The following is a 16833-nucleotide window of genomic DNA, read 5'->3' as shown; positions in this document are numbered from 1 at the left end:
AAGTTACATGTAGATCACATCCTGTATCTTGAATGCAGATTAAGGAGGGACACAGCACAAGAACGGAACATGTCATATCCATTTTGCTGGTCTGCACCTGGTCCTTTGGGCTTTACCTTTGCTAGCAGGATGTGCAGTGCACAGCAGGGACCAACTGGTACCTCAGGAGAGGAAGTAACAGTGAAGTGTTACAATAACACATGCCTCTTCCCTGTCTAACACCCTGAAACCTCTCTTAAGGAATAAAATTTTAGTCATTTTCTCTTTTATGTCATTTATGTCGGGTCCTACTCTGGTCCTGTATTGGTGGAGGGTTTCTGTCCTTCATACCATCTGAAGCTTTTATTCCTCAACTATATTGTTTTGCTATTCAACATGCTTTAACATGCTGGGTCACCAACCTTTGGGAATCATGTTCCTTTGATCGAGTTCTTTGTGGGCTTATATTAATGTCCTATTTCAGTGAATACTCATTTATATGACCTATTTTAGTGGTCTTTTCTGTTAACTAGTTATTTGAATGTTTGGACAACAGTAAAGCTGGCTTTCAAGTTTCAAAACAGTAAAAAGATATTGTTGAGAGAAAATGCTCTTGCCAGCCACAACAGCCATTGACAGCTTTTCTGCCCCAGTTGCATGAAAAGGCCATAAATGTAATATTTTTCTCTCTTTGCTCATAAATACATTCCTGATTGCAATCGGGATGCAGGATGCAGCCCTGCCTCCAAATCCACTATCTCCACACTGTCTAACCCCACTCAGGACACACGTGAATAAGGGAGCAGCCCCCTCAGTTGTGGCAGTTGAGGGCCCATTGTGGGCCACAGAGTACAAATGCCCTAAACAAGATTTCAACCACATGTTGTATAATCCATTGTGTGGAGCCATTTTCTGGGAGCTTTATTTTTGACTTTGTGAAAGCCCTGCAGTCATCAGAATAAAACTAGCTTGGGGTCATTGTCAATGTTGCTGTCAGTAAATTGTTTTTTTATTATTATTTTTCTTCTTGAAGTCCTTTAAACATTATTGTCAGGTGTTTAAGCACAAGCTGTGAATAGTATCTGTCTTGTCCAAAGCTGACACATGACATTACCTTGCAAGGAACAGGACTGTCACTGCATATAGTGCATCAAGATATAGCGTTCTGTGTACAGAATTACCTTGTCAAGTAACTATATGTTTTGTGGAGAGTCCTAACTTGTTTATTCTCCATCCCCATGGAACAAACTGTAATTACATTCATTCCACATTTTCAGTTTTCAGTTTAGCCTTTATGTTCATGGTTAACATATCCCTTATATGAAAACATTCCTATGCATGCCTTATTAGTCAAAATATCATACAGTCTGAGTCTCTGTGGTAAACAGATGAAATGCAACAGATGATGTGCTGTATTGCTTTGATCCCAATATCATTTAACTGATGCTAGCATAATTGGGATAGTAGCTGTGTTGAGCTACTGAACTGTTGTAAAATGCATTAATGCTCATTCTTTGTTTTTTTTTTCAGTGTAGCACATCATGTAATGCACCTTTAAATGTTACTGTGAATTTTGAAAGCCATCAAAGAACCCTATTTTCCCATCACAATGAAATAGTTCAGCTGAATCCAAGACAGAGTATGTCATCATTTACATACAATGCCAGTTATAAAATGCCATGACAATTACTTAAGTGAGCACTCTGTTGCCTAATATAACTTCAGACTCCTTCCATGGCTATGAAGCAAGTAATGCATCTTTTTTCTTTCCTTGATATTTAATTTATGTTTGTCTCACTCAATATTTCATGAAGCATTGCAAGTCACATGAACATTTGTACTCTATCTTCTGGAGCTCTGGAGAAAATGGAAAGGATGTGAACCAGGAGCTGGTTCTCTCTTGCCCTACATACTGCACCTTTCTTTACTTTACCGTCAAAATGTATATATTTCAGTTTCAAATTAACGAAAAAATATTTTGAAAAAGAAAACCCTCAGGTGTTGTTGAAGAGCAGATGCAACAGCAATCAAATATGATTTGGTAAGTGTCTCAGGCGCCCACATTTAATTTCTCACCTGTTGAGTGCTTCAGTGTTTAGGCAGAAGCATATTATTGGGCATCAACAATTTCAATACAGACAAAGGAGTAACATTGTTATGCATGTGCCAGAGATAATGACTCTGTGTGCTTTTGAGAAATGACAAGGAATCTGAGTGGAACAAGCAAAAACTTTAGTCTTTCTTGAGGTATTTTGGGAGACAAATGTTCTTCCGTATCTTTTTTTTTTTCATTTTCATTCCTTGTATGGCTGCTGAAGCAGATAGACACATAAGAGACATAGCTCGATAAATGCAGCATTATGTGTCAAAATCGATAAGAGAGCTTCAATACAGTGAGGGCTAGGGAATAGGAGTGTGATCTGCTGAGACCATTTGATGGCAACCATATAAGACTTTTAGGTACCCTGTCTCGAGATGTGTTTGCCAACACCTATTACAAGTGATGGCATCCCTCCCTCTTTCAGCCCTCCAGCACATCTCTGCAGTTCAAAAATAATTTCATGAAAAAAAAACACAATCAAAGGAAGTAATGGCCTCAGAGCCCATGTGGAGACTAAGCAGGTTACCTAGAAGAATATACCATCTAAAAGATCTTAAAAGGCAGGAAAAGCATGAAAAACCATCAAAGAATATGTTTAATCACTTATGAAAGAGAATGGGCAGGAAATTTATGCTCAGCAGTTTTGCTGTTATCATAAAAGATGGATTATATTTATTCTATTAGCATTTTATAATTTAAGGTATCATTTTCACATCATTAATTCTATAATAGAATAAATATTTTAGGATCTAAGATATGGAGTGCTTGCTATTAATCTGTAAAATACATTATTTCCAAAATTTCCATTTCCAGCTCTGTAGCTGAGTCTGATGTTTGTGATCTTGTTATTATATGGCTTAATTTGTCTCAGTTACTAAGCTAAAACATTTTTGTAGAATTATTTGTTTTTTTCATAACAAGCTGAAACTGTTGAAAATTACTCTGTTTCTGATAAACTGATTCACACCCATATGTCTCCCTGGAGGAATTCAGCTGAGAGAGTTTGTATTTGTTGTACATGCTAGTCATTTATTGAAAAGCTGATAGATCTTGATCTTGTAGAGAGGAAAACAACAAATGAAACTAACTAATCCATGACAGAAAGTAGATTTAGGCCTTTAAAGTTTGATGTCCCTTGTTGTCGTCTGCATTGTATTATTGTTTTTTTTTTTTTGGTTTTGCAGAGCACTCATAATCACAATTGCTGGAAAATTGTTACATATTTCCTTCCAACCCATTTTAGACCATTTACGTTTGGTGAAGAAAATGTACCCACCCACTGATTTAATGTTCTCAAGTGATTTCTTGCAAAAAAAGACTATGGTTCACCCTACTGAGTGCCTGTGAAGACCATGTTTTATTATGTTGGCTACCCTGCAGCTGTACCAGTTATTATGTGTGTACGATTTCCTTTTTCTATCAACCATCTAAGCCTGAATTCCTTCAGCCTTATTCAACAAATTATCGTTTGCATGCCTGTGGCTATAGAAGGGCAGATGTTTTCACCTCTGGCTTACCATTATAAAAATTATTTTATGAGTTTTAATGAATGACTTTTTGCAGAACATTTGAAAATAATGTTCAATTTTAGGGTGTTTTGATAATTTCATTTTTTTTTCAGTTTTCATTTCTGGCCCTCAAACTTCTAGTCCCTCCCTTAGAGATGTGTTTTATAAAGTGATGTGAGGGCATGTTCCAACAGACTTATCTACCATATGTAATGTATTACCTAGCATATGCATGGTTTTCTGTTCATGCTCATTTCATATAGACACTTCAGAGGAAGACATTATTCAAGACAATAATGCCCACTATTGTGCCAAAGAGGAAGAGATCACCATGCCTACAGCATACCACAGTTAAGGACTCATCCTGAGTTCATTGGATATACCACACAGCATCTCTCTTAGGATTTCACCTCCCAACAGCATCTCTAATGTTTTGTGGCTCTCTTGCTACTGTTAAGAAGCACATTTGTTCTCCCGTTGGTTTATTGATTTATTAATTGTACTCGGTCTTAAAAGCAGTAATTATCAGCATGAAATTGCATTGCTTTTATATTGTATAGTCTTTCTTATTAGTGTTATTCTGGGAGCCACTGTAAAATCTAGGCATTTACCAAAAGCTACTGGGTAAAGTATCATCAACCACACACAAAAAATATTAAAGTGTAACCACTACTATCAGCATATATGGCTCATAAAAATCTGACAAATGTGCATTTTTTCACTATTGATGATTGTACATTTCTACTCTTTCTTCATGAATTCAGGGACATTTATTGTATCAAGGTGTATGTGTTGCCACTTGCTTAGGTAGCATGCTTATACAAAGTCCACATAATGTGCATAATGTGACCAGTAATACTGAAAGAGATCTACTTGGACAAGGCCAAGCCCCTAGATGTAGGGTGGTCCATGTTTCTTTCATTTTCTGGGGTAACCATGGAAACAACAGTTTTTTTTAACAGCACCACTCTTAGCAGCTGCATTGTAATTCTGAAAAAATACCAATCTTAGTGAAAGTCATAGGGCATATATTTAATTGATGTTATCTGCTGGCATATCAGCAGCCTTCCATTCATTCTGATAATTTAACATGAAAGCCGTTTATATGGTGGGGTGCATAAATGGTGATTAGAGGCAGAGCTTTAATGACACATTAATCACAGAGACTTGTTAGGGGGCAATCTCCATTTCAAGTGTGTTAATTACAAAAAAGCATTGCTTCTGTATTTCCTACCTATACAGTCTTTAATGAAAAGCAGTCAGACAGACTCAGAAATGGAGCGATGTCCACTTTTTCTTGACTAAGTTTTTGTTGCAATTGTCCTGTTGTCCCCCTGTTTTGGGCAGCTATACCAAAAGGGATGGATTTGCTGTTCAACTATGAGACAATGTAGGAATCAAGCCTTTAAAACTTGAAACAGCAAACATGTTTACATAACAAGTCTGTTGCCATAGAAAAATGCATATCCAAACAAAGCACATAGCAACAGCTGCTGCCTCTCCTCCCTAAACAGGTGAAGCCAAACAGTGTTGAAGCAGATGGGCCCATCACAATGTGAGGGCGCACTAATATGTCAGTGCTTTCCACAAAGAGCAGAGGCCCATGCTTACTCTAACAATGGCTGTCTGATCCAGTTCGGTCCACTAGTTTGCAGAGTACAGAAGGTGAAAATATTAATGATTCACATGGCTGTTAAGATCCTCTGTTTATGACCAGACCTCCCCTATTGTACTAATAAGAGTTCAGCTGCATGTCAGGCTAATTATAATGCATTTATATGTGCATCTGGCATCATCAGGTGTACATATACTGCCAAATGACATAAAATGGGAAAGAATCAGTACTGCAGAGAGGGATATTCATAACACCATATCTTTTTTTTCTTATGAAATGTCATTTGGTTCCAACTGCTGTTATGCATGCTGTTATTTTGCAGGTTTATATACTTGTTTTTTCAGCTTTGCTCTTATGATGTTCTGAAAAAAAAAGAAGAAATCTTAAATGAGGAAAATTGAGACTATTATGAGTTCACTAGTATGTTTATTAGTATTACATTGGCCCTTGACCCAAGGCAATCATCACTTATTCTCAATTTTTTTTTTTTTTACAAATGCCATTATTAGGGAAACCATGTATGATTTTTCACTGCCTCGGATGTTGCCTTCATGAAATTTGAAATGTTAAAAAATAGCGAATTGATAGCTTATGTACGCTGTGAAAGGAGCAATTACAATTACACTGTATGCCAATGAAGGAGCCTCTTATTGAGGTTCATGGAGTCTGCCGGGTCATTACCTTACAGCAAACAGCTGCTTTTTCCTCTGGGGATGTATTTGTGTGGTTTCAGCAGTTTCTGTTATCATGGGGGAATCATGCTAAATAAATGCTGTGGTGTGCATGTGCTTGACTGCCATTAACCCTGTATCACTGTCCTTGGCTGTATGTACCAGTGCTCACTTCCTATTCCATGTGCCAATCCATAATGCTGTGTGCAGGTTTTACTGGAGCAGTAGACAAGATCCGTTTGTTTTTTTTTAATAAATGTCTTTTCCTTTAGGAAAGGGCAGGATTCAAAATTTGAAAGATCTAGGGACCTTGCTCAGGGTGGGATAAGTATGGAAGGAGTACATATATCAACATCTGTTTGCACAACAGACTATATTTGAGTCTGCCCACTATGCTCCATTCTGCTGAGGTGGGCCCAGTAACACGCACTCAAACATTGTGGGCAGTGGTAATAACAGGAGACAAGGGATCATCAGACAGGACTTTTTTCACCAGTTTCATCTCCCTGTAAGGAAAGACAGAGTTTTTCAATAATCTGAAGGTGTGTCACATTAAGTAATGTTATTTTTAATCAAATTTTGGAACTGTTTCTGAAACCATTTTTTTAGTTAGATCATTAACTGTTATATTATTCAGTTTATTAAATAGTCTGATGTTTGAGAATCCAGAAATAAATGTTCTGTAAATATTGATCCATTGTTATTACCAAATAGAACAGGAGTTCATGTGGCTTTTCTATGTCTGTTTATGTAGTCAAACATGAACTGTGGTCTTTAACTTGAAACAGCTTAAACATGGATTTAAAGAATTACTATTTTAGGATCATGAATAAAATACATAAAGGTAGAGTCAATTATATTATTTATGAGATCAACTTCAATTCAAACCAGCCAGTTAAAACCAGTGGAAATATTTCACATAAATATTAATTTTCCATCTGCATGCATGGCAACAAAAATAATCTTCTGAGACGTGTCTTCTTTAATAATGCACTGCAATCATAAAGACATGTATGTGGAAAAATGTCATTAAAATCTAAGAAGGGGAGACATGTGTACGTTGGTGGCATGTGGGACTTCCTTCCTGATCGTTCCTCAGGGTCTAGAAGGCCAGCACTGTATTGTGATAAGGCTGCTGTCCATGGCATACTGCTGACAGCATTATCTGTGTAAAATTTGTTATGATAAAGATCAATCAGTCAGGCAGTGAGTACATGTGCATGTCTGTCCATCGATGTCATATCATTTTCCTTTGCAGAGGGGAAATATGAAATGTAACATGCTAGCCCATTTGCAGAAAACAGAAACCATAATGGCAGTGGCATCGTTAGGTCCGATCATTCGGGGCTATAGCCTCGAATATTTTGGCCCTGAAAAAGGAGGTGTTTATAGCAAAACAACAGACAGACTGTGTAACAGAGCGGAACGTGACTTGCAGCGTCCGAAGATGTGATAATATTTATTTATTATTTTTAAGGTAGATATAACCTCCCCAACCTACCGATGCCGATCTCCCTTCAAAAAAAAAAAGACAAGCTCCAGGCAAACTTGACTTAGCCCTGGATATTTTCAATAGCTAGAAACACCCTTGCATAATGGTATGTATGATGTATGAACATGCAGTATGATGGGAGCAAGGATCATCAATACCTTGAAGTTGGACCTGAAGTAATATACCCAGAGGGAGCCCCAGTGTGCTGCTGTGACGTGAGCACCACCAGGCTTATTGTCACCTGTGGTAACCTCCCTGCCATGCAAGGGCACAGAGACAGACCCAGTAGATAGAAGAATAAGAAAGCACTGCTAGTCACTGGTAAGGGAGTGAAGGGTGGAAGAGAAAAAGCAAGAGTGACACAGTGAGAGAGATCAAGAGAGGAAGTCAAGTGGAGGAAGATGGGTCACAGAGACTGAATGAGGATTAACAAGTTTGGACTGTTTGGTGTGGGAAAGAAGGGAGTACAAAGAGGGGGAGAGGGAGGGTGGGGAGGGACAGAGTATGAGCAAAAGTGAAGTGACAATGGACAGGGTCTTACACCCAGAAAAATATATCTCTGAAACTGTTAGGAAGGGATAAACATGGGGAAGGGAATGTAGAGGAGCACATTATATCATATGAGAGAGATGAGAGAGGGAAAAAGGGGAGGTGTGACAGAAAGGGAGAGGAAAAGGGATGATATGAGAGAGAAGAGGGAATTGTAGCTTTAGGGGACTTGAGCTCTCAGCTGTGGTACAAAAGAGAGAGAGAGTCAGAGACAGCAAGACAGAAAGCGTGAGAGCAAGAGAGCGCGAGAGCGGGAGACAGAGAGAGTTCAGGACAGAGGCAGTGAGCCTGAGAGCTGTGTCAGTATGGGGATGCCAATGGGGATGTTAATCACTCCTAGATGATTTCAGTGTAATGTGGAGACTGGGACTGACTTGTGTTTCCAGCAGGACCACACATCTCACCATAGAATCGTGCTCAGTAAGGGACATCAGTGATTATAGGGCAGTACATGTGTTCATAGCATTACACGGACTAATAATGGACTTTTCACTATTTCACTAGAATTCAGGTAAGAATTCTCTTTGTTTTTATAATCATGGCATGTTCATAAGGGATGGTCATTCAGGATGACAAAATGCAGACGCATGCTATACAGCTTTTTTAATTTATTTTATTGTTTTTGTCATTCATAGTGTCAAAAGGAATTCTTAATATAAATCCTAAGTATAAAGACATATTTAAAATGAAAAGGCCTGCACAGAATGAAACAATGGAGTAAACACTGAGCAAGGTATGGAATATATTCTGAATTATTATCTTCATTTTTTATATTGACATTTTTATATTTTTATGGCTGTTTTAATGGATTTGAAGATTGCTTAAAGAAATAGAATTTACAATCTCCTCTAAACATAATATTTCATTTACAATGCTTCAGTCTTTTTAGAGAACAAGGAGACTTATCCTTTATTATCCAATATAACAGATTGCATAATGTTGATTTATGAACATGGACAGTCTATTTATTGTATTTATTTTTAAAATAAATGGCATGTACTGTAGCCAAATGGAACTTGAGAGGAACATTGCATTTTGATGATCATTTATATAATTAGGTGCATTACACAAGCTGAACAGTGGCAACTTTCTAAGTGCACTCGTGTATGCTAATGTTAGATGCTAAATCGTACTTTTAAGACAATGCTGGTGCTCCAGCTTTTAATAGCAATCAATAAGTTAATTGCAGACCTGTTCTCTGTTGCTATACTGTGCATTGCTGCTGGTTACCATTACTCCATGATAGTGAAGCATAATAACAATCTTAACTACAGTATAGCTGTAGTGTGGTGCAGATGTAATGAAATCAAACCCAGAGCCAGAAGGTTGAGGATTTTACTCTGAAGTGGGACACCGCTGCTGTAGCCTGGAGAAAATCACTTCACCTGCATTGCTTCAGTAAAAGTCCACCTGTATAACATGTAAAATGCTACTTAGCTCAGACCCCCTTAGGAAGACTGTCTGTTAAATAAATAAGTAATAAAGAATTTCCTTTGATAATACATCAAAAGCACAGCAGAAAGCACAGATGGGTGTAACTGGATGATTTTAATTTAGCCATGTTTGGAATATTCATTTACCAAGAGACAACCACCTCCTTTCATATACAGTGGGCTGTATTGTTTTACTTGAATTCATTGTCAGATAGACATTCTTTTTTCTGTCTAATACAAAATAATTGGATCAGATTAGTGGTCAATAACTATGCAAGGCCTGAGCAGTTTAGGAGTAATTTTACTGGGTTTAACTGAGCACGAAGAACACATGCTATGAGAGACTAAGCGAAACCCTCTCTGCAACTAGCTGACCAGTGAAACTGACTATAACCTGAAAACACTGTGCCTTTTTGTCCAGATTATACTGTTCTTTAAAAAAAAATCACTTCATTCAATTTCTTTGATTCTATGAATAATTATTACCACATCTATCGCAAGTCTGTGTATTTAATCCCACTAGACCCCAGAGGCCATGAGAGTATATCCACTACCATCAGGATCAATGCATTTCATTTGAGAGTTGCTCTACACAGTGCGGCTCATACACTATGCAGGAGTAAATAGAAGTAGCAAGGTCTTCGGGGAGAGGGATTGAGAGTGTTTCAGAGGGAGCACTAATTGGGTTGGAGAAAACCATGCAGGAGTGTAGCTCCAGTTGTACCATTAGTATTGAGTCATAATGACATGAGTTTCAGCTGTCACTGAAGGGGGACTGCCTTGTTTGGTGAATGGGGATTCCACATGTTGGCTGTAACTCTTGGCTCTTGGGGACATGGAGCTACCAAGTTTGTTATTGCAGATGACAGGTTCACTGTCCCAGCAAAAGCACACTGACTTTGCCTTGGGGGCCTCCCCACTTCCATCCCCTTCTTCAGGGAACCTCCCTGAATTTCCCAGAGTGCCAGGGTTGTGTTAAACGATCAGCTGGATCATCAACGGTGTTGAGTAGTGTTGCCACTGCTCACTTCACACACCATGTGGCTGCCTGTCATCTCTGCTTGCCCCTAGTATCATGAGGGATTTACATGGTTACAATCTCCATACTGGCCAGGGTCACAGATGAAATAACGTGTGTGATTGGTATTAGTTTTGTAATTCAATTCTTAACACAAGCAAACCTATTCTGCTCCCTCCCTCCTCCCACAGCATTGCTAAATGTAGACGTGCGCTGTTATTTAAGGCAATTGTTTCATCCTAAAATTTCACAGGAGCACCATTAAAATTTCATTGTGCACTTTAAAAATAAGATTTTCAGTCATTCTGGGTGATTTTAATAATACATTTCAAACGTCAATATTGTATGACTCTTCAGCTAGTAATAGTGTGTATTTTGTTTTGCATTTCATGGAGAAAAAAATATCAAATTCATAATGGTAATTATGAATGCCATTACATTATGAAAGCAACTGTGGTTTACACATCTGTTTTGTATTTGAGAAAAGACAGAATAATAGAACTATACTTGTAGCAGACCTTTGTTGTGACAGCTGGACTTCATGGATCAGAGGTCTAAAAATGAATTATGTTCCATAATCTTAAATATAAATTATGTTGTTAGGCAGGGCCTTCATAGGCATTCCCATGGAGCTGCTTTCAGACATACATCCTCCTTAGTGTATCTGTTTTTCCCTATACATTGTCATGGAACTTACTGAGGCATGGTCCTGATCCCTGGAGAACCATGAATCACGTTACTTGATAGCAGTGGCTATGAGTAGGGTTTTCCAATTGAACACACTGGTAGTGGAACATGCTCTCGACAGGATTTCAAGATAACCACATCACACAGCCACACATTACATGTTGCTATTGATGTTCTCAGATCAAGATTTTTCTTGTTGTATTATTTTAACTATGAAACCATTCTAAATCTTCACCAAGGAGCTATACAGCAAAGCCTCTGTGTAAATTTATTTACTGATCACAGTGCTCAATGCTGTCTTCTGTGTTTTACCAATGACAAAGTTTACATAGTTATCTTAGATTTAAAAAATGCCAGTCAGATGTGCAACAGCATCTAAAATGTTAATAGTCTAAAGTTTCTTCGTAAGATGCTACAGATGTGGTTTGCACCTGTGAATGTCAAGTTGTCTCTGAATGTTATACTTTAAAGAACTCTGTTACTTTCCTCTAGAACATATTTAGTGTAAGGATGTACAAGTCAACATTTTCTGACAGGTACAGTGAAAGTCACAACACGCAAAGTGAAAGTACACTTGTGACAGAAATTGATTCATTAACTCTATTAGCCAAAACAGTAAGTAAACAGTAGATTAGGCCAGTGATCCTCACAGTGCAGCACTGGCAATTATGAAATGTGAAATGAATTGAATGTTCATACAGATAATCCTTTGTTATGCCTAGTGACAGAATGGGAGATGAGCCGTGAGAATTCTTTCAGACAACTGAATCAATATTTGAATGGGGTTGGATATGTTTACTAAAGGACATGCCTCAATTCAAACTTAAGGTTTGTCAGCTGTGAACAGACAGGTGGATGGGGAGGAAAGGGGAGAGGAAGGGAGGGGGAGGCGTTAGGGGTGCTGAACAGGCTTAGGTGTCCCAAACCTGCATTGTCCTGTTCTAGAAATGGTACTTAATAAGAATAGTCTCTCAATTGCCTTTTAAAATATTCACTTGCACTGTTAATTCCTTCTCAATCAGTGGGAGCCATGTCGTTATTATCATCTCACTGTGTTACCCAAGAAGCAGCATTCCAGTGTTTACCCACATTTGTCTCATTCTTCTCATTCAATTAATTATTTATGCCTGATAGATATGTTGATTGAATAATGATCTTGATTTGTCATTTCTATTGACAGTTCATCACAGTTGTGAGTCCTCTTTGTCTTGTTAGGACTGTGTTTCTGCAAATATGAGTATACAGTAGGTGCTGGATTCCATGCAGTTGTATCAATAAATAAATTAATTAAGAAATGGATTGATCTCAGCTGTAAAACAGTTAATAAAATCACTTAATCAATTCTCTCCTATGCCTTTGTTCCAGGGGCACAATTTAATCAAATGAATTGAAATATTATTACTTATTTTTATTATTTTATTATTACTATTACTACATATTCTTTTAATGACCAACACATTGTTTCTTACCTTTAGGAGACAGTATATAAGTATATAAGTATAATAATTTTTGTAATCCAGTTCAATTGACAGTTGCTAATTCTATTCCTTAAAGGTTAAATAAATATAATCAATAAAGCAGGTGTTAAAAATCAACTCATCTTTATGGGTTGGGTTTTTAGTGATTGGAGAAGTGTTTAACACTGGATACAATAGTTCTTAGAAGATGATAATTGTCATATCATTTTTTCATCTCTCTATTCTTCCCTCTCCTCACAGGGTAACACCTGTAACTGCCTCAGGAGCCACTGAATGAGCTAGTCATAGGACCCCACACCAACACCTCTGTATTTAGGAGTGGCCAGGGTCTCTGCCATGTCCATCTTCTCTGGGAACCTGAGCATGCCCTGGGATTTGGGGGTGCCAGGTGTTACAGACAGCCCCAACCTGACAGCAGCGCCCTTGTCTGGGCCATGGGGAGAGGAGTCATCAGCCCCATTGTGTACTTTCTGTTGCTGTGGCCTGCTCAACCGCGCTGTGGCTGTACTGTTCATGGTCAGCCTCGCTTTTGCCATTGTAATGGGCAATGTGGTCACACTCACCGTCTTCATACAGACACGCCAGTCCCGCACACCACAAGGATATCTCAAAGGTAAATACACACACCCCTGCTTCTGAAATACGGCACAAATATACACCAAGGAAAAAGGTAGAGAGCACTGATATAGGCCACCAGGGCACTTGCACAACACAACACTGCATATCACTATACTTATTAGATGGCAGGAGACAAAACTCTACAGAACTGAGAATCAGGCCATTCTTGCGTTGTCCTACAAAAATAAAAAACTCTCATTCACTCCATAGCTACTAGGGTTGGGTATCATTTGAATTTTATCCATTCTGAGTCTGATTCCGATTCTGCTTACCGATTCTGATTCTTATCGATTCCCTGTTTCGATTCCAGAATGGTAAAAAAAAAAGAGGTCAAATGTTTAGATAACAAATATATCTTTATTCTTTTAAGCGTTAACTGAACATTCACAACGTAAATAGTATTTACTATTTACTAGTATTTACTAAATACATACAATAAAAACGTATGATCCACAGACATGTGCATTCAAAAAAAAAGTCTTAAATAATAGAATCTAGAGCAGTTAATTAAACTAACTACTAGTTGTTTTGGAGAGACTATTTTGGTGTTCTGGTGACAAACACATGCATCTTTATTTGTCCTATATTTTACTGTGGTCAAGTGCATCACACACTGTCCCCACTATATAAATAAATAAACACCTTGCCCAGAGGAAATTTTAACTATCAAAACAAGCAAATGTAAAAGGAATTATACTTAGGGTTGGGTATCATTTGAATTTTATCGATTCCGATTCCAATTCTGCTTATTCTTGCTTATCGCAACACTGTACAGTCTTTCGGTTTAACGCAATGCTGCCTTAAATGTTTGGTCAGATTTACATTTACATTTACATTTATTTATTTAACAGACGCTTTTATCCAAATCGACTTACAAAAGTGCATACAGTAAGTATAGCGACAGTACAGGGATAGGATGTGTACAGTTCCACAATGAGACAGTTCTCAGCTGAGAGCAAGGTCTGTTTGAGGACACAGTACTAACAGATTTATACAACTACAGCGTATAGGGCAACTAATAAGATACACCTTCAAACAGCAAACTTCAACAACTTCAAACGGCGCAATGAGAGTCAGGGTAAAGGCAGCAACAAGGAACAATTTAAAAAGCACAGCAATTTACAACAGCACTGATTGGGGGGGGGGGGCAGCAATTGTGTGCTGGGTCAGTCCAGGTAGAGTCTGAAGAGGTGCGTCTTCAGGCCCCGTCTGAAGGAATGGGGTGAAGGAGCTGTCCGTAGCAGGACAGGGAGTTCGTTCCACCACTGGGGAGCGATGTATGTGAAACGCCGATGTCTGGCAGAACGAGCACCTCCTGCCTTGACCTTGCAAGGAGCAAGGCGTCCAGTTGCTGCTGAGCGCAGGGGTCGGGCTGGTGTGTAGGGCTGGATGAGTTCTTGGAGGTAGGTAGGGGCTGTCCTGTTGATTGCAGAGAAGGCGAGGGTCAGGGTCTTGAATCTGAGCAACCTGACTTGTAGCTAGCTTCCCACATGCATTGCACTTTGCCTTGTCGTCGTTTCCTTTTCTAAAGTGAAGCCACACTTTTGACCATTTCCCGCGGTACATCTTTCACACTGTTGTAACGTTAGCCATGCATGCTAGTTCGTATTTAACCCTATCGCATGTAACTTATTTTTATGCTATGTAGCACGCGTGCTATGTTACATGGTTCATTATGTTTTCATCAGCGTTATTAAGCTTCTCAAAGTTTTCAGTTAGCATTTGCTATATTTTTAACATTAAATCACTGTTTCCTCAAAGCTAAAATTAGCTAGAATTTTTCCAATCTAGTGTTCTAATCACACTGGTGTGACCATACATGCGAAAGGGCTAAACAAATGGACACGCTGTTGCGTTGATGCGTGACATAGTCACGTAGACAAGTCCTGGCAGACAGCTACATACGTCTTTACAGATATGCAGCCTTTGTTTGCAGTAATAAAGGGTTATCGTGTTTAAGAACCGATAAGCAGAAACGAAATTCAATTTTTTTTACAGGTACCCAGTACTTGGTATTTTGGATTCGGTTCTAATTTGGAACTGAGGTTTTTTGTAGCCAATTTCAAATTTGCTGCCTCTCAAAACATTATGGGTAATGTTACGGCAACACCATGCTTGTGAGTGACAGCGATACTATATATCGGTGGATGGTTTTTACTTTAACCATGCCAGTTAGGTTTCATATTAACACTTGAAATTGAAATGCAATTTAGCCAGACATAAATAAATACTCATGAAAATCATACATTGTGATGTTTTAAAATGACTTCAAGTACATGAAAGGCTTCTTAATGCCTTAAAATCAAGTTGTATTGCAGTGCCTTTACCTGCAAACACTTAACACATCATTTCATGATGAAAAAAAAAATGTTTGAGCCTCTGGTGTTTCCATTTGTAAGAGTAAGTAGTTGGCATGGGTAATATGTTAGAAAGAGCAAAAACAACAAAGAACAAGTGAGCACAGAGCACAGTCAGGCTAAGTGTAAATATGATTTTGTCTCCCAGTGTCACTGGCCCTGGCGGACATGATGGTGGGCATTCTGGTGGTGCCTTTCTCCATCTACACCGAAATCTCCCTGATGGTGACCAGCGCCCCCCCTGTGTGGTATCAGAGTGGGTCACTGACCTTGGCAGGGAGCCTGAGGGACCTCTGGCAGCCCTGCAGGGTGATTGGCCCTGTGTTTGCCGGCTGCACCTTTGTTTCCATCAGTACTATCTTCCTGATGACGGTGGAGCGCTGTGTGGCCATCCTGCGGCCGCTGCACAAGGATGCCCTGGTGACACGCAATCGCACTCTGCTCCTGATCCTGCTCTCCTGGGCCGGCAGCTTTCTACTGGCTCTGGCACCCCTCCTCCTCAGCAACGGCTTCACTCTGGAATACAACGAGTGCAGCCGCATGTGCAACTATGCCCCCCTGTTGGACGGGGTCCGGCCTCCACCCGACGGAAGCATCCTGTTGCTTTTCCCCGCTTTTGATTTCACGCTGCTGGGTGGGACTCTGGCAGTGAACATCCTGTCCTTCACCAGCATTCGGCGCTACACCCGCAAGCGCAAGCTGCTGTCAAAAGGCAGTCTTGGGGGGGAGAGTGGTGGATGCATACACAGGCCCTCCTTTTCGGATATCAAAGCAGCCAAGACAATCGGCATCCTGACATTTGCATTCACCGCCTCCTTCTCACCCATCGCCGTGTTCGTGCTGGGCAACGTGGTGGGTTACACCTGGTGCAACTTTTCTTTCTTTGCTTTCTGGATCCTGACAGCCAACAGCTGCTGCAATGTAATCATCTACAGTGTGCGGGACCAGCGCTTCAGGAAAGGAGTGACACTTCTCTTCCAGAGGGACCGAACACTGCCACCAGGAGAGAAGAGCTGAGACAAACCCCATCTAATTTCAGTCCATCACATTTCATTTCATGTAGCTCAAGAACATGGACACAGAGTGTGTCACTTCAGGAACCAGGCAGAAACAACTCCAGGGACAGTCATTCATTCTCAGTGTGTCTTATTGGGGAAATCTGCATTATAATAAGACATGTGAGGTTATATCAACATGCCACTAACCTGGGGCTACCTCGTGGTAGGAGAAAGAAGGTAGGCCCGTCGCTAATGTTGATCTCATGTGAAAGCTTGTGTCTCTCTGAGAGATCATAACAGAGATGCTGAGAGTAATATGACTGCCACTT

General features: G+C 39.4%; 1 protein-coding gene across 1 annotated transcript; it reads left to right on the top strand.

Moving 5' to 3' along the window:
* The first annotated feature begins 12867 nt into the window (after positions 1-12867).
* Positions 12868-16523, top strand: LOC118782305 (adenosine receptor A3-like). The gene is made up of 2 exons (XM_036535611.1): positions 12868-13144; positions 15655-16523. Exons 1-2 carry the CDS (start codon positions 12868-12870, stop codon positions 16521-16523), a joined length of 1146 nt encoding a protein of 381 aa, XP_036391504.1.
* The last annotated feature ends 310 nt before the right edge of the window (positions 16524-16833 follow it).

Source organism: Megalops cyprinoides, chromosome 8 (genome assembly GCF_013368585.1).
Source record: "Megalops cyprinoides isolate fMegCyp1 chromosome 8, fMegCyp1.pri, whole genome shotgun sequence".
NCBI classification, from domain to species: domain Eukaryota; kingdom Metazoa; phylum Chordata; class Actinopteri; order Elopiformes; family Megalopidae; genus Megalops; species Megalops cyprinoides.
This window is presented reverse-complemented; position numbering and strand designations above follow the sequence as displayed.

Bases quoted from the DNA above. Each gene is read 5' to 3' on its own strand.
- LOC118782305 (XM_036535611.1), top strand. From the start codon at position 12,868: ATGTCCATCTTCTCTGGGAACCTGAGCATGCCCTGGGATTTGGGGGTG. The intron at 13,145-15,654 runs GTAAATACACAC...TTTGTCTCCCAG, and splicing joins ACCACAAGGATATCTCAAAG to TGTCACTGGCCCTGGCGGAC.